Source organism: Cygnus atratus, chromosome 17 (genome assembly GCF_013377495.2).
Source record: "Cygnus atratus isolate AKBS03 ecotype Queensland, Australia chromosome 17, CAtr_DNAZoo_HiC_assembly, whole genome shotgun sequence".
NCBI classification, from domain to species: Eukaryota; Metazoa; Chordata; class Aves; order Anseriformes; family Anatidae; genus Cygnus; species Cygnus atratus.
Genome location: NC_066378.1, coordinates 5,674,983 through 5,702,541, shown reverse-complemented (window position 1 = coordinate 5,702,541; position 27,559 = coordinate 5,674,983). Strand labels below are relative to the sequence as shown.

Genomic DNA, 27,559 nt, shown 5'->3' with positions numbered 1-27,559 from the left:
AGCTATCTCTGCTGTTGTAAATAGGTAATAGTGGTTAGCAATTGATCTGAGTAGTTCTGGAAACAGTGTGAGCCTCGAGAAAGAACTGGGTGTTAGCAAGGACCAAGGCTCCTTCCCCATGCCAGTATTCAAATATTTCATGTCCTGCAACTGGGAAATTGCTCAAATACTTCAACTGATTGAAAATCTTGTGGTGTGCAGAAAAGCAGGCAGCACAGCTCAGTGACCATACTCAGTGGTGTATCTCTGTGGTGGACTGGGAGGAAGAAACGCACTGCCTACGCTGCTGTCAGAGAGGGAAGGCAGAGTCTGCTGTCCTGAAGGAAAGCTGCTAACACCGTCCGATCCCCACAAAACAGGAACACTCAGTCGCTCTAGCAGTGCAAATAAGGGGGAGCACTCCAAATACAAGGACAAACATTTACCAATGCTGTAATCAGCTTGGCATATCCGAGTCTTGGAATAATTAAACCAGCAAAAAGAGACCCTGGCCAGTGATGGAGGAGGACATAATTCACTAAAAGGCACTTAGTTAGAATTTAACTTCTGTGCTATGATCCCAACTTCTTATAATCTAAGCATAGGAAACGTATCACTCAATCTGACAGACTTGACAAGGGCTCTCAGAGCAGGCAGGTTTTCAGGGGGAAATGGCTGGTTTCCTCTCAGACCTGGTGAGTATCCAACTTCTTGTCTTCTAGCCCTAGTCACCGATAGCAGCATAATCTTTAAATATTACAGAAAAAGGGAATCAAGCAGTAATAAAAATGAACAGAGCACATGCTGGGGACAACACTGATTCAGCAATAAGACTGACTATACACCATCTCCATAAAATATATTGGAAATACAAAAGAGAGAGGTTTAAGAGAGGACCTCGGAAAACAGGAAAGAATAGGCATTTTGAGGAAAATGGATAAAAGAGTAGTATGGAAGAGACAAACAGGAAAAAATCTCCCACTGTACTGCCCTGCATTCTTGAGGACATTTGAGGATACTCATCTGTTTACATTGTGACCTGACTAAATGCTGGAAAACATATGTGCTTGTGAAGGGTGCTCTAAAATTCAGTGTACATCACGGGAACGCAGCATTTCAAATAGGAGTCGTTCAAGTAGGGGCTCTGAAGATGCAGATTCCTATAGGAATATAAAAGTGAAATTAAAAAAAAAAAAAGGCTTAAGACGGACTTGATTATACCCTGGAAGCTGGTGAACGAAGTCTCCAAGAAGTTAAAGTTGAAGGGAAAAAGGGATTCAAGAAAGGTGTGGCTTCTTACTAGTACAAAAGCAAACACAAACTGTCTCAACAAGGCTTTTATGATTTTTTAAAATTTCTGTGACTGGCAAAATGAAAAGAATTAAAGACTGCATCCTTTCAGGCTGTTAGTAACAAGGAGAGGAACATAAAGGGATGTGTGGATTTGCATCTTAACAATTTCCCAGCAATTTTGTTTCATTATTGAAAAATATAATTTGTTGTTGTTGTTTTTGTTTGTTTATTTTTTCTTTATAAAGGCTTTTTAATCATGGAAATGTTAAGATGTAATATCTTATAAATTACCTCATGGTTCTGAAAGCCCTGCTGGTGTCAGGAACTTAGCATGTCTTTCATCATCTTTGGCAGGTTCAATACCGGAAGCTATTGCTAATGATTTTGGTACTAGGAATTGGTGGAACCCACCTGTCTGGTTTTCAAATGTCTGTGATCAATTATACTTCTCCAGTAAGTAAAGCTCTCACAAAAGCAAATCTGTAACTGCTTTTCGAGGGGCTAGGCCTTACACCTCGAAGACGCTCTAAAAAACCTCTTCCATAGTACTATGTGAGTTTATCCCCAGCTTTTTCCCATCCCTTACCGTCATAGTAACTATTACCCAGTTGAATGGAGGGACTATGGAAGCCATGGTGGTTCCTTATACTATTTCTTTTTCTTTTATAAAACATCTCAACATAACGACTATTAATCTATCTTTTTAAAATTATAAACATAATAAAGAACTCTTGTGATTAGTGCCTCAGAGGAATAAATATCTCTTTTTCTGTCCAAGTACATTCAGAAGTTTATCAACGAAACCTGGCTGGAACGATACGGTTCAGCGCTGCATCAGGAGACGCTCACATTACTATGGTCCTTCATCGTGTCTATGTACTGTGTGGGGGGAATGATAGGATGTCTGTGTAGTGGGTACCTGACTGCAAAGTATGGAAAGTAAGTATATTTCCCAACGATTAACTAATTAGGGATGGCACAAGGGAAGCAATTAACTATTACTCACCTAATATAATAGATGTTGGAATTTTCACTTCCCCATCTTGGTGCAGAATTAACTCTACTCACCATGTATAACTACACCTAGGTACATTAGAGAGACAAGAACATGCACCTGTTTCTGATTCCCTTTTCATGGTTTTTGGTGCCATACAATTCCTATACATTTGCTGAAATTTTAGTAAAGAATCACTCTCTGAAATTTCTTCATTGAGCAATAATACCTAGGGAGCCCAACAACACTGCAGGTGTGCAGAAGGTAATAGATATTCTGTAGGCAAAAACTGTTTATTTTTATTTTTTCAATTGATTGCAGCTCTTTAAAAAGGTGCGCAGGTTCATTCCTCTGCAAGAACAGTCAGAATTTCAGCAAAGATAAGCAGAATCTCTCACACCATGTTCAGAATCCTCTTTTTGATCTCAAGGTGGATAGTGAACCTATCTCTCCATAACACTGGATTTGCCTTGTTCAGGGGACAACTGCAGTGTTGGGGATGGGAGCCTGGCCCAAAGGAAAGAAGTGAAGAAGACCGTTCCTTATCAGTATCTACCTTACAGGAATTCTTCAGCCTCACAGCGTGCTCACATGGTATTAGCATAGAAAAGAGGAGTCTAACTTCTCCCTTGCAACTTTCCTGGGAAGACATCATGCCTTTTCCTAATCAGATATCGTTTCTCTATAAGCAATGGATTTTAAAATGTCCATGGTTTAGTCCATAAATCCAGAGGAGAACATGCAGACATTAGTTAACTATGACAAAGTGAAACATGGATCATACCCGCATGTTGTTTGCTGTTGCAGGAAGAAATGTCTGCTGTTCAATGATGTGGTCCTAATAGTAGCCACACTGAACACTGGCTTCAGTAGGAGAGCCAAATCCTTTGAGATGATCCTGATCGGGCGCTTCCTCGAGGGCATTGGTGCTGGTAGGACTTCCCACTACTCCATGTTAATGTGACTTCTTTGGGGTGGATACAGAAATCTTCCTGCTGGGAGTACCTGGGCATGCACAGTAACCCCAGTGGAACAAGGAGCAGATTGGGAAAAGGTAAGAAGATCATGGCTCGTGGCGAGGCAGCAGGCAACAAACCCATCGCATAGTCCAGTTTGTTCCCTGGGCAGGGACAATATAATGATGAGCTGTCCTTTGCCTTCAAGAGGTCTTGCTGAGAGGGATATCTGGTGGATTAGTTAAACATCTCACTTAGAGTAGATGTACATTTTCAGCCTACTTACTGTGGAGGACATACAGCAAACAGTTCAGGAGGGAGATGAGAGAGCTACCTTTGGCTGAAGGTGAAATGGAAAGGGACCCTCTCTCTTATTTTCTATAGCTTTAGTTCTCTTTTGTCTTCTCTTTAGGAATACATATGAATGCCCATGTTCAGTATGCAGGAGAGATCTCACCTAAGAAGTTGCGTGGATTTGTAAATGTGACCTCCTCTGTGTTTCTTGCACTAGGAAAAGCTGTAGCAAGAATTCTTGGATTACGGTACTTGTGCTGCTCCTTCTGGTCCTGTCTTCTATTTGTCTTCTTTATGGCAGGAAAGTGCTGTCCTCCCAGTCCTAGCAACAGACGCTGAAGGTGGGCTTTTACTTTGCTTAGCTACAGCGGTCAGAAAGGAAACGTCTGCTCCATGCCAGTCACTGAGGTTCCCTTGTCAGTCTCTGGGGACAGACCCTTCTCTTGAGAAAGGAAGAGTCCCTCTCTGGAGGTGCAGTCTCTGCTGAAGTTAATAAGAAAAAAATATGTATATACACTCTTAATAAACCTCTGAGACCTGATAGCTCTGCCAATTTCTTGATAATCTCATGCAGAATTACTATATTGGTTCAGACAGCTGTTGTGGGAATATCCAAACTCCACTGGTATTTAGAAAATACTCAAATTAACAGAAAAATCTCAATCTCGCAGTAGAACTAAGGTATCAGTCTGTTTTCCTTTTCACAATCTAAACATCTTTTATTTCAATTTATTCTTTACAGGTATATCTATCTATATATACATCTATAGATAATATATATACATATATAGATATAGTTTCCATTTTGGTAGTTTAGGATCCAGAAAATACCAAACTAGTTGTATAACATAACTGTATTGGCCTATACATGCACTCTTGTGTGCCTTCATAGAGATCTTTTAGGAACTGAAGACATGTGGAATGTGCTGTTGTCCTTCTCTGGGTTGGTGGCATTGATTCAACTGCTCTTTTTGCCATTCTTTCCTGAGTCACCTCCCTATCTCTTGCTTCAAAAAGGAGACAAGGATGGTTGCTTGAAAGGTAAGAGAAAATTTTAGATCCCTAATTTGTTAGACTGTAACTCTTGGGAAAGTGAACCTAATAGAGGGAATTAGCTTTTGTATTGTACAACTACAGATTTCCTGATAATTACATGATGAGAGATTTTGCAAAGATCATAGCATTAAATTGTATTACTCTAGAAAAAGAGAAGTCATCAGAAATATTTACAATCTCCCTTTAAATACTACAATAAGTTCAAAGCTGTTTTCCAGGACAGTCTCAGCATGTTCCAGTAAACTGTGTTTTGGTTCTTTGCTCAGTGACTGATGAATCAAGGAATAGACTCAACTGCAAATGACTAGTGGATCAGAAGATGGAAGAATATACTTTGTTCTGTCTCTTCTGTAGCCATGAAGCAACTCTGGGGAGAAGAGAATTATCACACAGAATTTGATGACATGATGAAGGAAAAGGCTGTAACAAAAGGCACCAAAATAATGAATGTCCTAGAGGTGCTGAGAGAGCCATCCGTGTATCCGCAGCTGTGTACCATGCTCCTGCTTTTACTGAGTCTGCAGCTCTGTGGCCTGAGTGCAGTTGGGTATTCCCAATATCCATGCTTATATCCACTGTTAAGTGCTCAGGGGCTTTGCAGATGAGCAGCTTCTGTGTAACAATTGTAAAAGGCCTACTGAGTGAACTGTTGGAATAATTATGTATGGTCTGCTATGACTGAAATCTGCTTTTCTTTTCTTCACTCCCTGTCTTCCCTGTCTTGTCCCTTCCCTTTTCCTCTTTGCCATAACGTCTTTCTCCCATGCCTTACAGGCATTATGATCCTTTCAACTCTTCTTTTATTTTCTTCTTCTTCTTTTTTTTTTTTCCCCTGGACTTTCAAATCCCTTTTCTCCATCTCCATTAGCCTTTCATTTTTTCACATCTCAAGCAGGTATATCACCTCTGCTAAGCCCCAATAATATACTGTTGCTATTACAGTGATGACAAATATAGTTTCAAGTGATGCTGGATAAGCACATATTACATCTATTGACTATACTTCATTTTAAAAATGTTTCTTATTTATCAGATCACCTTCTACACCTCGGAAATTTTTCAGACAGCAAACCTCCAGGAAAGCATAATCCCATATGTAGCTCTAGGAGTTGCGATCTCTGAGCTCATCTCCATCATCTTCTGTGTAAGTCAGACCCTGCTGGGGCTTTAAGAGTTCAAGTACATGTGATTAGAGTCTATTATCCTTTAAAGTAAATGAATCTTCACTTGGTGAGCCAAAGGATTTTTCTGTTGCACTACATAAGTCTGTAAAGTGGTTGATACTGTCCCTGCCAAATTTCTTTCCATCTTTTAAATCTTTCTTCCTATCTTCAATCTTCATACTTTCTTATAAAAATATATCTTACTCATACATATATAAATATCATTCAAAGATAAATATTTTTGCTTATTTCCATATATTTGTATATATATATTTTTTGAATGGAATCATAACATGTTTCTATTGACTACAGCTTTCATGAAAAAGTAGCTGCAATGCTCAGGCAGCGATGGTCATTCATAGCATTAAAAAGGCTAGAAGGAACTCCATGAATAACAAACGTGGTACTAACAAGATTTCTGTTCTCTAATGTAAGAAGAACCGAAGAAGAAAGCTTGATCTGCTGCAAGGCTCACAGCTGGACTTGGCCATGCTTCCAGTGATATGTTTGGTTTTTTTCCTACCCCTCAGAGCTCCATTATCGATCGTTTTGGACGCCGGATTCTGCTGTGGGGTGGTTATTTGTTGATGGCACTGATACTGGTGTTGCTTGAAACAAGCCTTCTACTGAGCGTAAGCAAATGTCTCTCTAGGGGTGGACCTGCATCTGAAATCTTTGTGCAGGACAGCAGATAGTCAGCCTTAGTTCTGACATCCAAAAGAGCAGGTCAGAATATCTTCTAAACACAAATTCACAGCCCACCTTGCAAGGCCTTTATTTTTGTCCTGTCTTGTATTTCATCTTTTTAGTCAATCTTTCAAACAGTCAGTGAAAAACATTTTGTAAAACCATCAGCCTGGCATAGCTTTCCTCCAGCTCTCTGCCTGCCTGATCTCTCTGAACCTCTCTTGTGTTGTTTGCTGCCCTTCGAACCCCTAGATGAGCATCTCTGTTGTCACCATTCCCATTTGCTATCCCATGCCCCCTGCAACAGAAGCAGTGTGCACTGCCCCTTCCCACCACCAATTTCCACCCTCGATGCATGTGATCCAGCTGGATACACAGCGTGCAGCTCTCTAACTCCTTCCAGCCTGGATGGTGGAAAGGAGTGAGGAACCCAGTGTCATGCCTTCCATATTTCCAGTGTTTCGTACTGCATTGCAATCTTTGTCTCAGCCCACAAACTAACTTCTCTCTGTTTCACAGTTATCTTCTGATTCACATGATTTAAATCTTTCTCTGAAGTTGTCTAAGTGAATCAGATAAGGTTGAATCAGTTACACTTTTCCCCATGCTGTAATTATCTTGGAATTTGTTACCTGTTTTTCAGACCAGGGTGCAGTTTAACTCACCTCTGTAGATAGGACACTGCAGGCTACTTTTGGCCTTCCACTGTATTCAGTACAGAGAGATAAGTAGTTGTAGTGAGCACCCATTACAGAGCCCAGCATCATGGGCTTTTTCATCAACATCACTTCTCCTGTATGTTTAGATCAGCTGTGCTATAGCTATAAAATTAATTGTCATTCTCATCCCTCCTTCTGCCCTTGTCTAGGATCGGTTCCTCTGGATGCGTTACTGCAGTGTTATTCTTATCTTTTTATTCATCATCGCCTATGGAATAGGACCGGGTGAGTATAACAACACAGGTAGCAACAGTAAACCTTGGACCACGAGGGAATGCACAGGCCATGGATGTGTGGGAAAGAACTAGACTGGGTAGACATCTTCGTAAAGCAGCAGCTTAGTTTGGACTGATGGGGGAGCTCCAACTTCTGGTGAATTAATAACTTGAGGAACGATTTTTTTACAAATTACTTCAAACATTTCAGGCCCTGATGTATCAGGACTCTATAGCCTCACACTGAATTGCAGGTTCAAGGCAAAGAAATACTTGTTAAAAATCACTAAAACTTGATTTGGAAGGCGTGAATGCTGTTCAGTGCATGCAGGCTCATCTGGTCTATCTCTGTGTCTGCCCAAATGCAGAGGTAGCCCCCTCTAAAATATCAGAGTTTTCTCAATTCACCTATAAAATTCAATTCCATTAAAGAATACTTGATAGCTTACACAGTCTGTCTCTTAGCAGTTCTTTGTCTTTTCTCGTCTTCTCTTAATCACCTACATCAGTAATGCCAGAACCAAATTTACAGCTCTCTGTTATGATTTCACTCACTTGAAAGCAATATTGAAATTTCCATGTCTAAACATGAATTTTAGGTATGCAATCTCCAAAATCAAATGCCAGCCTTTACTATTTTAAGGGCTGAATATGAGGACTATGAATGTCTTGAAAACCTAACAGAATTCCCATGGTAACAGAATTCCCATGGGCAGTGGAGAGAGATAGACCCTTAGGGCCATTCATCCCCATATTTGATACGCCTTAGGTGGATATAAAGTGCATTTCTGGGGTGTCCATCTCTCTCCATGGACCGTTAGAGAGGTTGGTGGGTGAATTCAGATAGGGGTGGCTGTACTGCCCAAATTTACATGATCTCAAAGCAGCCTGACTTTACTGGGGCACTGTGACCAGTGACTTCAGTTTATTCCATTTGAGTAAAGTGGTTAGCTAAATGTCCACAGGAGAACACAAATTACACAGCAGTGTTTTTGATTGCTTTTTATGTTTTTTCCTCAGCTGGAGCCGTTGCATCTGTCATGAATGAAATCTTCACCCTCTCAACAAGGTCTTCTGCTTTTGTAATTGGTGGAATCGTCATTTGGCTAGGCCTCACTTTCACTGGAATGCTTTTCCCCTTTGCTGTTGTATGTAATTTGTTTCAAATCTTCTCTTTGACTCTCTCAATTTAAACTAGTTTTCTAGGCTGGTCTGGACAGGAAGCGAGATGAAATACTTGTAGATGATCAAAGCTGTGAATTCCTTATTATTACTGGCACGTGGAGGCCATTCATATAAAACACTTCCCAAGATATCAGACATCCCTTGAGAACAGACTGAGAAGATAAACTTATTCCTCATTTCATAGGGCAAACAGAATTTACAAGAATCTGTAGGGGTAAGTGTTGTCAGGGAAATCACTCATCTTACTCTGTTTTTGTCTCCAGATGGTTCTTGGTCCTTTTTGCTTCCTCATCTTTATTGCTGTCCTGGTCACTGCAGCAGTTCTCATCTATCTGTTCCTCCCAGAAACAAAAGGGAGGTCCATCTCCGAAATCACAGAAGAATTCAAAACACGCCAATTTAAGAAGAAAAATCATTGGACGGTGGAGAAGAATGCTACTGAAGAAAGGACATTCTGCACCAAGCTCTGATAGGCCACCATAAACAACTTCCACTGACAAAAAGCTGTGTCTCAGAAGTGTACTGAAAGCTAACCTTTAACATGAACTTTTCTCAATAAAATATAACATAAAAAGTAATCCACAGATAGCTTGTTATTAGTCCAAGTAGTCCTATTTTTGGTTTTGCTTTTCAATGCCTCCTTCCTATAACAGCTCTGTGGCAGGAAGATATTCATAACCACGTACACTTCTCAGAACTGGCACGGGGAAAACATTTTCAGGCATACCACACTGATTTTATATCAAGTCTTTCTCATTTGCTATCATTTTAAAGAAGTAAGATTTATCTCAATGCTTCTTGCTTTGTAAGAAAGCTCTGCTCAGGATTAACAGCAGGATGAAACACAAACATAACTCCTGCAGACAATTTTCAAGTCATCTATTTATGATACCTGTAAAGGACCCAGTGCTGAGGATGAACACTGCAAATGAACAAATGCCAGGTAGAAAAACAAAAGGAACTCAATTTTGTTCTATTTTATTTACCAGAAATATTCAAGCTATATGTCCTGTTTGTTTCTGTAATGACTGTCAGGGCTCAGCCCTGGTAAATGACTAATTGGCATAGAACCCTCACCTGCATCCTCTGGAGCAAACTGGCTGCACCCTCCATGTGTAGCAGTTGTAGCAAAACCTGGAGCAAGTTTTTGTAGTGTGAGCAAGGAGGTCACTGTTTAGCCACAAGGATACAAGGCAGTGCTGAGAGCTGAGGACCAGAGACTTGGAGTGAGACAGGGAATGAGACACTTTGCGAGAGTACCACGAGAGCAGGCCCTTTGAAAACTCAGCCCACTTTATAAACAATTAACTGCTCAAGACAAGAAGCAGAAGCTGCAGTGGCAAACGTCTGCTAGCTGGGTGCTGGATGAGGACACACCACACTTCACTAGTGCCCGTCAGCAGGCAGTGCTGCACTTCACTGCTGTGCTCCACAACCCCCGGCACTGCTGCTGGCCCGGCGCTGTTAATCCTGCTGACCACCGCAGCATTTAATCCCTTCCCTCCCCAGACTCTTCTACCTTCGTATAAGACTATCAATTAGTTTTCCATTTTCTGTCACAGATACAAATGGCATACCAACAAATGCCTCCTGTTTAGTAGGACCATAAGTCCTGTCTGTCCGCAGTTTAACCATTCACATTAATTGTTATTGTGCTGGAGCTCTGAATCAGTGTCGAATTTTGGAGAATTTTCTATTTAAAAATTTCAAACAATGTACTTTCTACTTCTAAAGGAATAGCTGCAGAAGAAACTCTGATAATAAAGCACCAGTGCATGTTCCAGCAACTAAAACCTGATTTAGACTTTATATTCTTCTGGCTAAATGAAATCTGCCAGGCCTTCAGCACATAAAGAAGAGAGAATCCTCTGTTGTCACCTTGGTCAGTGCCACTTCGGCTTTGCTGGTCCTTTCACAGGACCCAGTGCCAGCAGCAGCACAGCCGGACCACTGCAGAGGGACCGCTCATCTGTGCCACGCAGCGCGCAGAAGCGGGAGCCTTGAAGTCCTTTCTTCCTCTCTTAGGAGCTCCAGCCAAGCTCACTCTGATTTAGCTCCACTGTCTCCTGTAAGAAGCCAGTCTTTCGTGGGCAGTCTTGCTGGGCACCTTCACTGCCCAGCTGAAGGATCCTCCCCATTTCAAGCATTCATCCTCCCAGGATCTGCCAATCCAATATGCCAAACTGAAGCCTGTTCTCCCCAAAGCTCGCTATTGCTGCATCTCTTGCAGTTACTGATAAACCAGATCGTACATGATTAACTCACCAATATTAATGTTTGCAAGTTGTTTTAACCCCATGCCAAGGCCTCTTGCTTTCTCATACCTCTGCAAGCAACATCTTAAATGGCTGTTAACTACTCACTCTGCCCGTCTTTTACCCAAAAGGAGAGATAAAGCGAGAAAGCTAGTTTTTTTTTTCCTCTTGTCTTTCTCTTTTGTACTACTGCTTCAGTGTCACTGCCGTGGCCACCACCTCCAAGAAGAAGCTGGCAATTCAGGTGCCATCCAGCCTTCCTTATTTCAGTGCAGGCTCATGCATCGGGGCCAACATCACTGTTACAAGCCTGCATCCAATAAAACTGAATACAAGAAGAGGCATGACAGTGGGTCAGGGTTATGCTTGTATTTTTCAGAGATTACATTCTGTAAATATTATGGCTTCAGTAGCTGCTGTTGTCAGCCTTCTTATCCTGTATTTTTGCTTCTTTTCTTGGTTTTGCCTTGACGCAGTGGGGCTAGAATAGCAGCAGCAACAGCAAAAGGAGAAAGAAAAATGATTCATGCGATTTCCCTCATTTCCCAATTTTCCATTGAGGAAATTCACCCATCATTAACACTTCTATTTTCACTTCTGTAGGTCCATCAGCAAATGACAATGACAGGTGTTTTTCTTGTTTTTTCTGGACCACAGCTGACTTGCATGAGATGGTGACCAGCACTGAAACTTTAAAATGAAAGCAATTTCTTTCTGTAAAAAGCATGTGAAAACTTCTTAAAAGATACTTTCTACTTCTAACTCATTCTTGAAGAGAAGTATTTTCTCAGCAGGCAGCAGAAAGGACAGGTCACTGGTGGAAATATAGCCCATTGGCCTGCTTGCAGTCCTTGTATTGGAGGTGATATCACACATGCAGTTCGTTGTTCCCAGTGCAAGGTTTTTTTCTGTTGTGTTTTCTAGTCCTACTTCTACACTCTTGAGGCAGCTGGGTTTGAAGAGGGCCTTATTCCATCCTCATCACTAGGGGTTGGCGTGTGCATTCCTCTCCACCCCGTGCTGTGTGTAAGCTGCACTACATCAGAGTGTCCCCAAAGGCCCAAAAGGCCCTCCCAGGCCTTTACCACTGAGCGGTGTGGCAGGAAGACACTGCTGTGGAAGGGCTGTGTGGCCTCGGTGCTGTCTGTCTTGCTGACATTACATAAGTAAAGCGAGAGCAATAGTAGAGTCCAAAGGGGAATGGGAGGAGAATGTATTGTAAATAGGACTTCTGTGTGGAGAAAAAAAAAATCAGGTCTGATTATTTAGGGGAAAGCAGAAATGAGGAGAGAACTGAATGTCTCCTTTTCCCCAGTCAGCGTTGCATTCCGGATTCAACAGAGCAGTTTTCTTGTGTCACAGGGTATGCAATTGTCGCAGCCTCGGTTACTCATTTGGTGTTCTGACTTTTAGCCTCTTTCCTACCACTGTGACCTTCCCCAGGACCTGGAGAAACGTGCGGTGTGGCACAACCACCACAGGAGGCACAATGCGTGGAGAGAGCAGGAGGAGGGAACTGGCAGGATATTGGGGCCATTTATAAGTTCGTTAAGGCTTGCTGATTTCCGAGTACTATTAATTCCCTGTGGAGAACTGCAATACTGGAGAACTACAAAGAAGTACGAACATAAAGGACCACAGCAGAATGCAGCAGGGGTGATACATGGTAGCTGGCTTTTGAAGCAGGACATCGGGCACAAGGAGAAGCCAAGAGCCTGTCCTCACTGCTTGATTCTTTAGAGAGAAAGGAACAGCAAAAGTCTCCTGAGCTCACTCCTAAAATTGCTGCTAAGGTGAACCAGTACCATGCTATAAAGTCTGAGCTATGCAGCTCAGGATCACCAGAAAGATGCAAACGTGTAAGAGAAATTTGATTGTGAGCTAGTGGAATTGCTGCTATTTGAGATCCTCAGCAATTATTTTGCAAGGAGTGTAGGAATCATTGTAACATAAAAAACCTATGCTTTGATACAAATTGAGAAAAATCATTATGTAATACAAATGAAACTTTTACATTTTAAAACAATAAAAGAATCAGTCAATAGCTACGTGATTTGCATTTTTGTACAACCAGAATGTTACAATTGTTGGCATCAAGAGAAATTACAGAAATGCCAAATCATTCTGACCACTATCACAAGCCAGAAAAAACAGCATTTGCTGTGCAGTTATATAGGCAATAGTTGGAATTACAACAGTAACCAAGGTTTTATTATTAACATGTATTTTTTCTCATTTCTTTAGACTCTCAGTATTTGCAGAAAAATCCTCTGTAAATAATTGCATTCTGTTTTATGAACTAAAAGTACAAGTCCTGAGGACAAGCTTAGGCATTTACTGAGGGCTCCGGCATAACCCCATTGTCACATCTGCCCCCACACCAAGCCTTGGGGCTGGGGAAAAGTCCCCTGGCATAACCAAGAGAAAGCAGAAGGCTTTGAAAGCAGGAATAGCACACAGCATCAAACTCACGCGAGAGCCCCAGGCACACCTCTCTTCTAAATGCCATCTCTAGCCAGAGCCATGCAGAGCCACAGTTTGGGCTTCACTTCACAATTGAGGAGCCTCTGGAGACCAAAGGTGAATTTTCAGTGGCTGCAACACCAGTTTTGGAGTTGTTCTGTGTCTGTAATGCTCAAAGCTGAAGTGAAGGGACTAGGGGCCCAGCTGCACCATCCTAACTCGCTAAGAGGTATTTACTCACTTTGCTGACTCTCATGAGGAAGTGGATCACACAGTTACTGCCTGCTTCAGCACCGAGCTCTGCTCCAAAAGCCGCTGCCAGGGCACAGTTATCAACTGGAGCCTTCTCACCTCTCCTGGCCAACAAAGCCCTCATAACCACCAGGCAAGAAACACCCTTCCTTGGTACAGTCTAACCAATACTTAAAGTCAGAGCAGCTGAATTAAGCTTTGAAATTTGCTACTTGTATCTCATGCCTATTGAATAGCTGTGTTTGAGACTTTGCCCACTTTTCATCTAATAAAAGGTATTTACTATACCAGTGTATCTGAAACAGAACACCACATCTTTACTTAATAATAAACACCAGTATCTAAACGTCTTACCAACTGCTTTTTGCTTTGTGCAGATTATGGCAAAGATACTGCTCAGTTTGTATCAGAGAAATAAAGTATTTTACTGTTCCTGAAAATTGTTTAGATTTTTTTTCCTGAGCTGTTCTCTTTTTCCTCTCAGTCCCCCCAGGTGCAAACTTCCTCTGCCTTGAAACTTTCCCCCTGCGGACTGGACCAGATGCAATTATTTCCTGAAATATTTAATCTGGCAGTGTTAACTTTGGCCAGTTGAAGTAAACGTGAGTGAGTGAAGACACAGTAGTAAAAATTTAACTCTGTTCCCTGAAGCCAGATACCCACTGCAACCCCAGCAGGCAGGAGACACAGAAGCCTGGGATGACAAAGACATCACACGCAGGACAACCAGCCCCTTAGCCAGAGATGACCGGCTTCCTATCAGACCTGGTAAGTACTTGGTGAGGTATTTACATCTGTGATATTTTTGTCTGCTGTCAGTTGGCAGGCAGAGTTTTTGAAAGGCAGGGAACAGACTGGATGTTGCCAGCTGTAACCACAGACAGGGATGTTTATGGGAGCCTGCAGCATTCATATTCTGGCTATGGCTGAGTTGAACTCAGAGCTGCTGCCTTGCATTTCGGCGTAACACCGTCAATTAGCACGATCCTTGCTCAAGAAAGAGCTCCCAGCTTCAGCTGGGCACAATGAGCCTCCCTTCTAGGAAAGAGAATATGGCAGGGCACCTCTGAATGGCAATTCTTCATTCATTCTCAGCATATTCACTATGTCCTGTTGCAAAGGTTGCTGCAGTGCAAATGTAACAGCAGCGCTGATTGTGCATTTTTGGATCTGTAAGCAACCAGAAAAGCATCAAAGTGCAATGCCTATTTTCCAAAGCTCCCGGGAGATTAAGATGACTGTGCTGCTTGAGACAGACAGGCAGGACAGGAGTTCAGAACTGACCGTGGTAATAACAGCTAGAGAAGAGACCTTCCTCCTGGAGCACAGCTCGAGCAGAATCAGCGCAGAATGGAACAGCTGTCACAAAACTTTTCCTTGCTGTTTCCTCCTCTCCATGTAGGTAAAAAACATGGATTCTGTCACACTGACAGAAACCTGAATGGAAAAACATGCTACAAGCATTAGTCTGGTTTTCTGTCCATTTCAGACGTGTTTGTTTAATTTTTAGCTGCTTTGGGCAATTTCTGGGCGCTTTGCCACAACCCTCAAATTGAGGGATCACTGTGCACTCTGCAGGGGCCTGAAGGGCAGCTAGCCCAGCAGCTACTCTCAGTTAACGTAGGAAAGATCCTCTAGGCTTTGGGAATACAGTGGGCAGGGGTCCGAGCTGCAAATAGCCCGGGCACTGCCCAGGTAGCAGAGAGGAAGGTAAGACCTCCCACCCCGAAACCACTCTTACATGTATTAGCGCTGGAGAGTGGAACAACCTTCTGCTTGTTACTCTGTTAACAGATCGTGTGTCGATCTGCTCGAGGGCAGGAAGGCTCTGCAGGAGGATCTGGATAGGCTGGAGCGATGGGCTGAGGTCAACTGTATGAAGTTCAACAAGGCCAAGTGCCGGGTCCTGCACCTGGGGCGCAACAACCCCAAGCAGAGCTACAGGCTGGGAGATGAGTGGTTGGAAAGCTGCCTGGCCGAGAAGGACCTGGGAGTATTGGTTGATAGTCGGCTGAATATGAGCCAGCAGTGTGCTCAGGTGGCCAAGAAGGCCAACAGCATCCTGGCCTGTATAAGAAGCAGTGTGGCCAGCAAGTCTAGGGAAGTGATTGTGCCCCTGTACTCGGCTCTGGCGAGGCCGCACCTCGAGTACTGTGTTCAGTTTTGGGCCCCTCGCTACAGGAAGGACATGGACGTGCTCGAGCGAGTCCAGAGAAGGGCGACCAAGCTGGTGAGGGGTCTGGAGAACAAGGCTTATGAGGAGCGGCTGAGGGAGCTGGGCTTGTTCAGCCTGGAGAAGAGGAGGCTCAGGGGCGACCTTATCGCTCTCTACAGTTACCTTAAAGGAGGCTGTAGTGAGGTGGGGGTTGGTCTGTTCTCCCACGTGCCTGGTGACAGGACGAGGGGGAATGGGCGAAAGTTGCGACAGGGGAGTTTTAGGTTGGATGTTAGGAAGTACTTCTTTACCGAAAGGGTTATTAAGCATTGGAACGGGCTGCCCAGGGAGGTGGTGGAGTCACCATCCCTGGAGATCTTTAAAAGACGTTTAGATGTAGAGCTTAGCGATATGGTTTAGTGGAGTAGTTAGTGTTAGGTCGGAGGTTGGACTCGATGATCTTGAGGTCTCTTCCAACCTAGAAATCTGTGTCTGTGTCTGTGTCTGTGTCAGATGATCACGAGGAGAGGGAAATGTAATGCTGAAGTCTGCATTTCCCCCAGCTGGATGTAGGGAAATCCTAGCAGGATGTTCCCCTCACAGCAGGGCACATGGAGGTAACAAGCCTCTTTGCAAGTTCCTTGAGCAAATGTTCCTAGAGAATGAAAGACACATTTAAGGAACAGACTGATGTGGCTACAAGCTTAAGAAGATCTTGTTCTACCTCTGCAGGTACAGTACCAGGGGCTCTTTCAAATGATCGCTGTCCTGGGGATCGGTGGAACGTTCCAAAATGGCTTTCAGGTTTCTACAATCACCTACATGTCTCGGGTAGGTAAAGATTCACACAGCACGCTAGTTAATGGTATCACTGAGTCTGCATTCTTGTCTGAGGATGCTCCTCTGACAGTCAGCAGGGGCTTCATCACTCTATTCTCCTCTCATGTTTCATTCCCATTACTGTGCTACTGTGTAAAGCAGAACATGTCAAAGTGTTGAAAACAGTAGAAAAGAGAGAGATGTGCGAGTTGTTGTTTATAGAGCTGTTCCTCAAAGAAGCACCGACAGGCATGGCCTCTGTCTGCCCGTAAACTTACAGCACATGTCTGCTCCGGTGGTACCACTTGGCACGCTTACAGCCTATCCGCAGGGTAGACAAACAGAGCAAGGCAAGTGAAGCATGCTGTAAGAAAATGTCTGCTTCCCTCCACAGACCACAGGTAAAACTGCCATTCAAGATGCTGAGGCTTAAGGGAAGACCTTCTTATTTAGTAGAAATCACCTTATGGCAAGTTATTAAGAGTGTTGTTTTCAGGCTTCAGAGCATTAAGTTCTGAGTGGAGAAGTATGGAGGAACTGCATTCACCAGGTGCTGTGTGATCTGGCATTGTTGGCTTGTTTGTGAGAGAAAAAACAACGCATCCGCAGAACTCTACAGGGCAGTTCACACTGCTCCTCACCACAGGTCCGGGCCTTGGTTCCTCAGATTTCAAGAGCAACAAAACAAAGAACAAACTCCTCCTACTGGCAAAATCAACGTAGTGTACTCTACTACACTATGGCTATTAGCTAATGCAAACTTTTAGAGTCTGTATGGAATAGTGGCTTCGGCTGAAGCAACAAAATTGTGTTCTAAATGTAATAAAATACATGCAGTGGAGTCACGGTTGCTGTTAATGAATCCTTTTTTCTGTCTCAGCATGTTAAGGCTTTCATTAATGAAACGTGGCTGGAGCGATACGGCTACCCCATCCACCAGGATAACCTCCTGTTTCTGTGGTCCATCACTGTGTCCATCTTTGGCATCGGAGGTCTCGTGGGATCCTCAGGAAGCAGATACCTCACTGTCAAGTATGGCAAGTATGTATATTTAAGGAATTTGTCAATCAAATCTTAACCTAAAGAAATGACAGTTGGCGTTTTAAAATGTGAGATAGATTTTTAGGCTTAGTAATAGCTGTAATACAGCCAGCTTGGCAGTGGTGTCCACAAATTCTGCTACCCTTGTCCTGCAACACTGCTAATCCCTTGTGCTACCACCCGGTCACACCAGATGCAGTTAGGGAGGCTGGGTTACTACTGGCAAGGAGGAAAGGCAGCCTCCTGGCTGAAGGCAGAGTGTGTTTCTTGGAGGTGCTACTCACAACACAGCAGCATCGAGATGCTCTGAAGTGCTACATCAATGTGTTCCATGGTAGATTTTCAAGTGCAGAAAAGCAAGAAGACTTTTCTCTGCTACAAAACCCAGAAATGTTCCCAAACTCCCAGGTCTAGCCATGAGTCCTTGTACACACGCCGTTAACCCTTCCTCATCTCCCACTCCCTGGTTTACATGGGAAAGAAACTTCAACGTATGATCCAGAAGGGAGGCAGCATTGTCTGGCAGTCATCTCATAGAAATCATGGCGCTCATACGTTTGCCAGGGAATCTGGAAGAAGCCTTTTTTTTGCAAGGGCCTTTCTCTGCTGACCATACAAAGAACAACCTTGGCTTTAGTGAATTCTCCCTGTTCATATCCTGAGCTAGCTGGATGACAATATAATTCTGTGTACTAGGGACACAGAGCATCCAGTGTCAACAGTGTGGAAGGGCTTATTTTGTCCTGGACCACATATGCATAACTTGACAAAGCTAGCATGATAATTTCACCCAGGACATCGTATGTGCCAGGAGCATAAATGCCATTTCCCTCCTGATCTACAAAAATTCTTTTTACTTTCTTGCACTTACAGAAAAAAATGTCTCCTGTTCAACAATCTCCTTATGATAACTGCAGCGTCTGTCATGGGCTGCAGTAAAATGGCCCGGTCCTTCGAGATGATCCTAATTGGGCGCTTCCTGTGTGGCGTAAGTGCAGGTAGGTGATTGCTCCCACGGGTCAGCACCCCTCCCAAAATGTTACATCTTTATTCAAAGTATATAACCCTTCACTAAGAAAATAAAATCTTAAAGTCAGTGATCCCTTGTCAGAAGATCTTCTGTAACAATTGGCAATAAAGAGCATAATTATTACTAATTCTGTGATACCAAATGAAATTCAGCTTTGTCAAGTACATGAATATTCAAAGCTCTCAGAAATGTTTTGATACTATTTAAAACTTTTTTTTTTCTATTGGAAAAATAGATGCAGTATTACTTTAATTTTGACAAACAGTACTTGAAATTGTATGAGATATGGTTTAAATCTAGAAATCTAGTATTCTTATAAGACTCCAGAAAACCAGGCTGTTCAAAGTCATGGCCATTTCATTTTGACTCTGTACATATTTCAGGAATGTTCTACATTGAACCTGTTTTTAAGCTGTAAGTCCTTGGGGTTAGTACAAAGAGCTGGGCATAATCAAGTAAAATCAGTCATAGTAGGTAGTTCATATACAGAGAAATCATCCTGTGCTAGGATCAGTATGCCTTGTATTTGTCTCCTGCACAAAAGGGTGCTCTTCCACTCAGTTTTGGATATTCACAGGAATGCCTATTTTAACTTATTTCATTAGAAATTAATGTCTTTGTTTCAAATAACCAAATTTTGTAAATTGCTTCTCTGACATACAGCCACATTGAAGAACAGCATTCTTTTGAGAATTACTCATCCACAGTGGCCCTGCTATGATCTAAAACCTGTATCTTGCCTCATGCAAAGACCTAATTTTTGTTAAAGAGATTGCATATCTCCATCACTTTGCCATCACATAAAGCCAGGAGAAGAAAATGTTGTTTTCAAATCAGATAAAATGGCCTGTGACCATCATATCAGGAAAAACCTCTTGTTCCCAGACTAGATTTCAGAATTTCTGAGTTATTAAGTACTTCACTGGTAGCTGGAAACGTCAACTCTGCCTGAAGCCAACAAAATTATTGCTGTACAGTAAAAAAGAAGTACTCATGTCTCCCCCCAGATCATCTACAAATCAACATTGAATATAACACCACTTACTTTAATCTGCTATGGGTTGACCATACCAGCTCTTCCATAACATCATGTCAAAAAGGGCTGAGATTACGCAGGTTGACTACATGCAAATTAGATATTACTACAGGGTGTTTAGTTATTCAGCACTTGCATGCTCTATTTCCTCTAAAATCTGCTAAGATTCAAAAGGGACACTGTGATGAGGCAACATCCCAGAGATGTGCATTTCCTAAGATCAGAAAACTGCACTGTGCAAATAGGGCAGGAACCGAACAGTTTTGCAGAAAGGGTTAGAAAATCTGGTACTGAAAAATCTCATACCTGGGTTGAGATTTGGTGCATGAAGCAGCTATATTCTGTACTACTTAATTTTTTACATTCAGTTTTATTTCCTATGGTTATGAATGTCTTCTTGCTTCTCTCCCATAATTCCCTCCTCACCTCAAGGCCTTTGCGTTCCTTTACATCATCAATATGTTGGGGAAATTTCCCCTAGGAAGCTACGTGGATTTGCAAACTCCACTGCCTCTTTCTTTTGGTCACTGGGAAAAGCCGCAGGGCAAATTGCAGGACAAAGGTATAGTACAACTGATTTACCACCCAATTCATATCTGGACCTCCTCTACCTTTTGCTTCCTCCTCTGCTTCTCCATCCACTCCTTTCTCTTCTCAAAAACCAATGCAATGAACTTTTATTCTACACATGTGTGTTTTATCCCCTCCAGGGAGCTGCTGGGCAGTCAGTCCCTGTGGCCCGTGCTGATGGCCTCCTGCGGAATTCCTGCACTGGTCCAGCTGCTCACTCTGCCCTTCTTCCCTGAATCCCCACCTTATCTCCTCATGCACAAAGGAGACCAGGAAGGATGCAAGAAAGGTAACTGAGGGCTTCAGGTTCCTGTTCCTCACTTGGCTTTCAATTGTTTTGTGATGTTTGCTTTCCCCGTGGCAAAAAAAGTTTCTCCCTGCTCATTTCTAGGATGACTCTGTGAATATCCACCAAGTATATTTTTGTTGTGGTTCCCACTTAGAACATGAAACCATCTCTTTACCATTCTGTATAACAAAACCTTTTATATTCAGCTGACACCCCCTGAGCAGTCTAATGATAAATGATAAATAATGATACATGATAAATGATAAATGGCTGTTTGTACTGCAGGGGCTCCACAAGGCACCACTCAGCTCTGGTTGTTGGCTTTGTACCATGGTTATACCCTGAGAGAAGGCGGAAGGGACAAATGTGGACCCGCGGGCAGGGAGGGAGTCATTGTTCACCCTAGTAGGTCCCCTGTCAGAACAGGCTCCTCTCTACAAGAGGGGACCAGGGCTCTGGAACACACCATAGGACATCAGCGCCTCACACCACAGACACAGCCCACGCATGCTGTTCTGACACAGATGTGCATCACCTACTTAACAAACTCCTCAGTCATCAAACAACAGCAACGAATTAACATGGCAGGTCTCACTCTCCTTCTCCTCCACAGCCATAAGGCAACTTTGGGGTGAAGGCCATCACCAAGCAGAGATTGATGACATCATGAAAGAGAAGGCAACAATGAAAAACACCAAGATCTTGAGTGTCCTGGAGCTAATGAAAGAACCAGCTTTCCGTTGGCAGCTGTACATGATAATTGTTCTGAGTGCCACAGTTCAGCTAAGTGGCATCAGTGCAGTTGAGTGCATTTCCCCCTTAAAGTCTCAAAACATTTGCTGACAACCTTAGAGACATCTCATGGCTCTCAGGAGCTCTCCTCATTTTCCTCAGGTTTCTCAGCCACAGTTTGTTGTCTGCCAACCCTCCTACACAGCAGCAGCAGCAGTTTGCAGAGCTTGGCCAGGCTCTCTGTGTGACATCCTTTTGCCCAGCTCTTGGTACTTGCTGGAGTTAACATCCTCTGTTGTTAGGCTTATTTAACAGCCATTTGGGAAAGCTGCTACAAGACCCCAGAACCTGCTTCTATAAATGAGCCCACCTTATCTTGGCAAAATCAGTGTAATTTTATGTTACTGCAGCCTGTAGCTGCTGCTATTTGGCCCTTGTCCCTTAGCAACCTAAGGAGCACACGTGTGTTGGGACAGCAGTACACACTCCACCTTTAAAGCTAACCAAGGAGCAGACTCACAGTTCTGGCGACTTCTTCAGTTCTCCACCTCTTCCTCAGATCAGAACTTCCCTGGGACCATTTTGAAGCCACAGCTTTGCAATCGTCTGCGTCGTTCTTCCATGTGTAGCTTCACGGTGCAGCAACATCTATGAAGGAAATACATAACCAAGTCTGCCACAGCTTAAACTGGAATCTTTATCTTCTCAGCAAATCTCCAAATAGAGCAAAGATACTTGAAAAGATGTTTGTCCTGCTCCCTCATAATTCCATAGCCCCTGCTCTTCTTTCTTGGGAAAGAAGGGTATACACTACAGTGATGTTCTTGGATGGGCTCCAGAAATGATGATATACCTGGCTGTTTCTGAAAGCCCCTAAATCAGGTCTATGCAAACCTAATTACATTGCAGCAGCTGGAGGTCCTTTTATCACAGAATTTTATCTTTCATAAAATTAATTAATTAATATTGTTTTACAATGTTTTTGTCTGCCAAAAAAGTGAATACTACCTAAAAGAGTGCAGAAACCTAGCTTACTCCAAAGCTGAGCTGCATCCTCCTTGGCTACTAGCTTGCATCCAGGGCAGTGGCACACAGGCATGGGTAAGAAATCATTGCGTTCTTGTCTTACTGTTTTATGTTTGTTTGTTTGTTTTTTCCTAGATTTATTTTTATACTTTTGAAGTCCTCCAGGCAGCTGGCTTTGATGAAAGAATGATCTCCTATATGACCCTCTTTGTTGGACTCTCGGAACTTTTAGCTGCTGTAGTCTGTGTAAGTCACATTACTGTGGGAATGGGTCATAATCTGCTTTTCTAGCACTGACACCCGTGTGATTTCTGTCCCTCAGAGCTCCATCATTGAGCGTCTGGGTAGGAAAACGCTTGTAAGAGGAGGTTATTGTATCATGGGTTCACTGCTAGCTGGTATCACAGTGACTCTCTCACTACAGGTAAGGAAATTCTTCTGGCAGGTCTCTTTCCGTTATCTATTCTATTTTAACATCTGTTCAACATGCTACTGAGAAAGAAAAGTGAGGCTTAGAAGTGCCAAAGTAATATCTGTGTTAACAGCTTAGACTCTGGGACAGATGAAGGGAATAGTCTAAAGATCAAATTTATCTGTACATAGGATTAAACATTCTTTTAGCCAGCACTCTCTATACTCCTGCCTCCCCAAGATCACATGCGCTCAGTGAGGACCACAGAAAACGCTGAGATACTAGCTGTGAGTCCTGATTTCATCAGGCTGCAAGCACCAACCACTGACCAGCATAGACTAAAACACAGTCATAGGTAAATGGCCTTTCTCTGTATGCAGCTCTTAACAAGTTAGTGAAAAACAAACAAACAAACAAACAAAGACCAAAAAAGACTCTTTGCATTGGTTAACTTGAAATTTAACTGCTGCAGAAGACACTGGGAATGCACATGTTTGTTCACATACTGCAGAGCAGTTTACCTCTGTAATGCTGTCATTGCTGTAACTTTAGAAACAAGTCCCCTGGGTCACCAGTATTGATCCAGGAGCTCTCCCATAGAGACTACTGCAAAATTGCCCTGGAAGCAAGGTGGCAGCAAACTTCCATTTCTGTTGCATTCATGATGGATCTCAGACACAGGAGAGAGAAATCTTTTCCTAAAGCATTTTGTCTTATATCTCTTGGAAAGAAGATATAGGAAATTTCCTTTTTAGTAGATAGCTATCACCTGTCAAAAGCAAAGAAAGATCTGATTTGGCCTTCCTGTATCTCTAAGGGTTAGGCAAAGCACTGTGGGGTCAAGGAGAAAGAAGGACAGGGTGGAAAAGAGCTATTCAGACAACTTTTAATTGAAGGCTTCTAAGCTTGACAGCTGCTCCCCAACAGCAAACCTGCTTCTCTGCATACCTAACAGAAACCTCCCTGCTCCATCCATAGGAAGAATTACTCACATTTCTCTGCCAGTTCCCTCACTCTGTTTATTGCTTCTTGCAGTGACAATGTTGGAAAACAGTAAGCTTCTCTCACCTATCGTAATTAACAGATTTCACCCAGAAGTTGTGGTTGGTTTATTATTATTATTATTATTATTATTATTATTATTATTATTATTATTAATTGTGATTTTTTTTTTCCCCAGGATTGGTATTTCTGGATGCCATACTGCAGCCTTTGTCTGATTATCTTGTTTGTAGTTGTCTTTGGAATTGGGCCAGGTAAGTACTTCATTCAAAAAAATAAAAGAATCAAGTCATGTGAACTAATTAATATGGCTGGGAAAAATACTGCATAATGTTGCATAACATTTAGCATAAGCAAATTCATTTAACCTAACCTTGTAGTCATTTAAACGTTGTTCAGTCACTGGCCAGAAACTTCAGTGTCATCAGGTTTGGGTTTTTCTAATGAGAAACTGAGAGACCAATGAAGGAAGAGAGCAAAAAGAGCTCACCAGAAAAACAGAAAATAGAGAACACAAGCTGAAGGGTAAAAGATTTCTTAGAAATACTAATAAATAAGAAAGAGAAAAAGAAAAGCAAGAATTCTTTCAAATTCAGTGTCCTATAATGTTACTTCTTTTTGCAAATGAACAGCAGTGTAGAAGCCCTACTTTGGAGGAGCTCTTTTCCTAACATATACTACCTACTCTTCTTTAACTTAAAAAACCTGTTTTCAAAATATTTGCCTTCCCACATGGCAGGTGGAGTTATTTTCCTAACTCAAAGCTGGCAAAGTTCTGTGACTTCAAAACAGAACTGGAATGCCCAGGAAGTGAATTTGTGAAGATCACTTTTTGGTGATCTAGCAATATCATACTGGGAATTCTTCTTTATAATGAGAATCATTATTCCATACTTTTTTCATGAGAAGATGTTAGATGTTTGCAAGTGTTGACTGCTAATTCTAGAATCTCTCCAATTAATTAATTTGAATAAATCAATATTTAAATAAAGTGATGTCTAACTATTTATAAGATGCCACAAACGCTTTCTTTTCTAAAAGACAGCAACATACTCAAGCCTTTTGAATGCCAGTTCACGACAGCGGCACCTATTTGCTGACTGTGTAATGGTAACATGCAATCCGAACATCCAAATCAAACACATCAACAAGTAATTCTTACTCCTCTCTCCTTTCAGCTGGTGCCACAATTTCCATCAGGGTTGAAATTTTCCAGATGTCATGCAGACCACCCGCCTTTGTGATCGGTGCAGTTCTCAACTGGCTGGGCATCTTTGTGATCGGAACAGCCTTCCCATTCATTGTGGTGAGTCACTCTGGAGTCTAGGCTCCAAAGCCGGCCATGGGATGGGAAGGAGAGCAGCAGGAGATGACAGTGGCAGCCTGGAACTGTTTTGGCACCTGCTCTCCCAAGACCACTTTTGTAACTGACAGGCCCAGATTTGCTCAGGAGACTGATTCAAACTCAAATGCTTGTCAAAGGCCAAAATGCAAAGAATTCTTTATCAAATTGAAAGTGCTTTGGGACCCAAATACAAAATCTGTCCCAAGAAAGTGACAAGTGAAGAGATTTGCTCATCTTGCTCTCTTTCTCGCTCTGCTCTTCCCTGCAGGAAAGACTCAAGCAATTCTGTTTCCTCATCTTTATGGGGGTACTTTTCACTTCAGGGATAATTGTCCACCTGTTCCTTCCAGAAACAAAAGGGAAGTCAATCGTGGAAATCACAGAAGAATTTAATAAGCTAAACTTTAAGAAGAAGTGTGTTCCAGCAACTCCAAACCATGTCATGGAGGATTACACCTTCTGCACCAGGCTTTGACTGCAGGGCAGGCGCCAGGCTTTCTTAAAAGGAAGGAAGAAAAGACATTCATCGTTTTCTGACTAGCAAGCCGGTCCAAATGGACGGTCAGCTTTCAATCTGTCACCTACAAGGTTTTCCTCTTGCCAAAATATCACATTTCAAAAGCGCTCCGCTCTGGCAGCTTAGAAAAGGGATGATGGCTGATATTAGCAGGATAGACTTGGGTGACTCATGAGCATCTTGGCCTAACCTGCTGATGTATAAATCTCTTTTATAACAGAGCAATTAATACACACTGAAAGTACATGCAGAATTTATAAATACTCTGCTGAACACACAGAAAGGGAAGACCTGTGATCTCCCCTCTCTCTATGATTTATGAGTGTGTTTTTACAACCCTGAAATGGGAATAGCAAAGTTCTTGGCTTGCTACCTCTGGCTAGATTTCAGTCCGTGACAGATTAAAGAAAAAGAATAATGGAATAAGAGAGAAATTCTTTGTTTCTTTAGATTCAACTGAATAATCAAACCTTCCCAGGTTCCCATGCTTAAATGCCATGTTTTTCTTCTGTTGTCAGACTTTCATTCTAGTTTGTTTGTTTCATTCTTCAACCCTTTTGGAATGAAGTTTTTCATATCAGCAGCCCTCCTTGGTTTAGCTTAAATTTAATATAATTATTTTTGCTTAAAGAAAAAAATAAAAATCAACCATTTGATTCTAAGCTCAGAATTGTTCATGAAAAAGTATGGGTAAAAATTTCTTATGCAACTCTTCTCTGGGCTTGTTTCAGTGGCAATACAGCTAAAGGAGTCATGGATGGAATCCAGTTGCCAGAAAACACAGGCACCTAGAGTCGTTTTGGGCACTCTTGGCTAGCTTGTCCATCAGCATCATCACCTCTGAGCTCCCACGTCTACCTTGTGGGCAGTGAATCCCACAGCAATTTAGCTGCCACTTTCCGCAGTTGCTTTGTGTGACTTTTGGCACACAGTTTACCCCAGAAGAACCACCCTTAACGGGAACTCTTGGCAGTAAAAGAATATCTGTGGCTTTACAGTTTCTCTTAAAAACAGCTGCAAATACCTTGCTGTATGTACAGTAGGCTGTCAGCAAAAGCTAAGACATCGTCCAGCTCTCGGATATGTGCAGGGCTCCTCTCTACAGTGTATTTCTCTACCATGACTGGAAAGTGATCACATAGCCTCCTATTTCAGGGACGTGCAATCAGCACGGACTCTTCAGTTATTGCTCTTGCAAGTGTAGATACTGACAGCTGGAGGGATGACTGGAAATGTTATATACCTTGAATATTTTGTCAGACTCATACAGCTAGGTAAGTTTTACAGCAACAGTGAGAACTGTAACTCAAAACGTGTAAGACATGCATTTAAGCATTTCCAACAACAATTTATGATTAATTGACAGTCTCATAGGATTTTTGCCAATTTTTACAAGACAGTAGTCTGCACAGAGAAAAGGAAACAAAGTGAGAGAGTATGTTAAATGTATCATATGCATGTTTTCTAACTTCCAAATTTAGTGTCATATGCCATTCCCAATGATCGCTGTTGCAGAAATGGATGAAATGTCATTTCCCACATTGATCTATAACCAAGTTCACATACTGCAGGCCTTCAAACTGTGAAAGATGTTCAAGGCCATATGAATTGAGTTCCTAATTCTTCTTCCTTCTGTATATAGTTAAATATCAAGAGAGTTTGTGAGCCTTATAGGACACAATCTTATAAAGTACTGGAGGGATTAATTTCGCAAGAGACATTTTTTTGAAATATGCAAGTTTATGGGATTTTCCCTTTCTCCAGAAATTGTCTAATTTTCTGCACATTTTCCTCTATTAATGGGAAGCTCACATGATCCTAGTAGCAAAGCAATACTATTAGCAAGAACATGAAAAAGGCTAAGGTTTACAGTGGTGCAAAATATACCAATTCAAATCTAAACGCACTAGCCTTAAATAGTAAAAAAAGTGTTTGTATCTCTGATATTGCTTTGACTGGCATATTTACTTCAACTAAGATGACACTATTCAAAATATGAATTTAATTGTTCATTTTAACTGTTACTTATTTTTCATTGGAAATGTTAAACATAATAAAAATGGCAGATGAACTT

The 27,559-nt window shown here is 42.2% G+C and overlaps 2 protein-coding genes across 2 annotated transcripts; both read left to right on the top strand.

Annotated features, from left to right (window-relative positions):
• The first annotated feature begins 650 nt into the window (after positions 1-650).
• Positions 651-9,011, top strand: LOC118252969 (solute carrier family 2, facilitated glucose transporter member 11-like). Its single transcript, XM_035556839.1, has 12 exons — positions 651-674; positions 1,627-1,725; positions 2,051-2,211; positions 3,074-3,198; positions 3,635-3,764; positions 4,409-4,557; positions 4,927-5,114; positions 5,606-5,716; positions 6,266-6,367; positions 7,291-7,366; positions 8,377-8,504; positions 8,805-9,011. The coding sequence occupies exons 1-12, from the start codon at positions 651-653 to the stop codon at positions 9,009-9,011; spliced, it is 1,500 nt and encodes a 499-aa protein (XP_035412732.1).
• A 5,244-nt stretch (positions 9,012-14,255) lies between these two features.
• On the top strand, positions 14,256-25,443 carry LOC118252967 (solute carrier family 2, facilitated glucose transporter member 11-like). The gene is made up of 12 exons (XM_035556837.1): positions 14,256-14,279; positions 16,399-16,497; positions 17,366-17,526; positions 18,400-18,524; positions 20,025-20,154; positions 20,303-20,451; positions 21,065-21,252; positions 22,345-22,455; positions 22,532-22,633; positions 23,802-23,877; positions 24,802-24,929; positions 25,237-25,443. The coding sequence occupies exons 1-12, from the start codon at positions 14,256-14,258 to the stop codon at positions 25,441-25,443; spliced, it is 1,500 nt and encodes a 499-aa protein (XP_035412730.1).
• Positions 25,444-27,559: the final 2,116 nt, after the last annotated feature.

Excerpts from the sequence above, each read along its gene's own strand:
- LOC118252967 (XM_035556837.1), top strand. The coding sequence starts at position 14,256 with ATGACCGGCTTCCTATCAGACCTG. Across the intron at positions 20,155-20,302 it reads GGGCAAATTGCAGGACAAAG|GGAGCTGCTGGGCAGTCAGT; the intron begins GTATAGTACAAC and ends TATCCCCTCCAG. Across the intron at positions 23,878-24,801 it reads TGTCTTTGGAATTGGGCCAG|CTGGTGCCACAATTTCCATC; the intron begins GTAAGTACTTCA and ends CTCTCCTTTCAG.
- LOC118252969 (XM_035556839.1), top strand. The coding sequence starts at position 651 with ATGGCTGGTTTCCTCTCAGACCTG. Across the intron at positions 3,199-3,634 it reads CCTCGAGGGCATTGGTGCTG|GAATACATATGAATGCCCAT; the intron begins GTAGGACTTCCC and ends TCTTCTCTTTAG. Across the intron at positions 6,368-7,290 it reads AAACAAGCCTTCTACTGAGC|GATCGGTTCCTCTGGATGCG; the intron begins GTAAGCAAATGT and ends GCCCTTGTCTAG.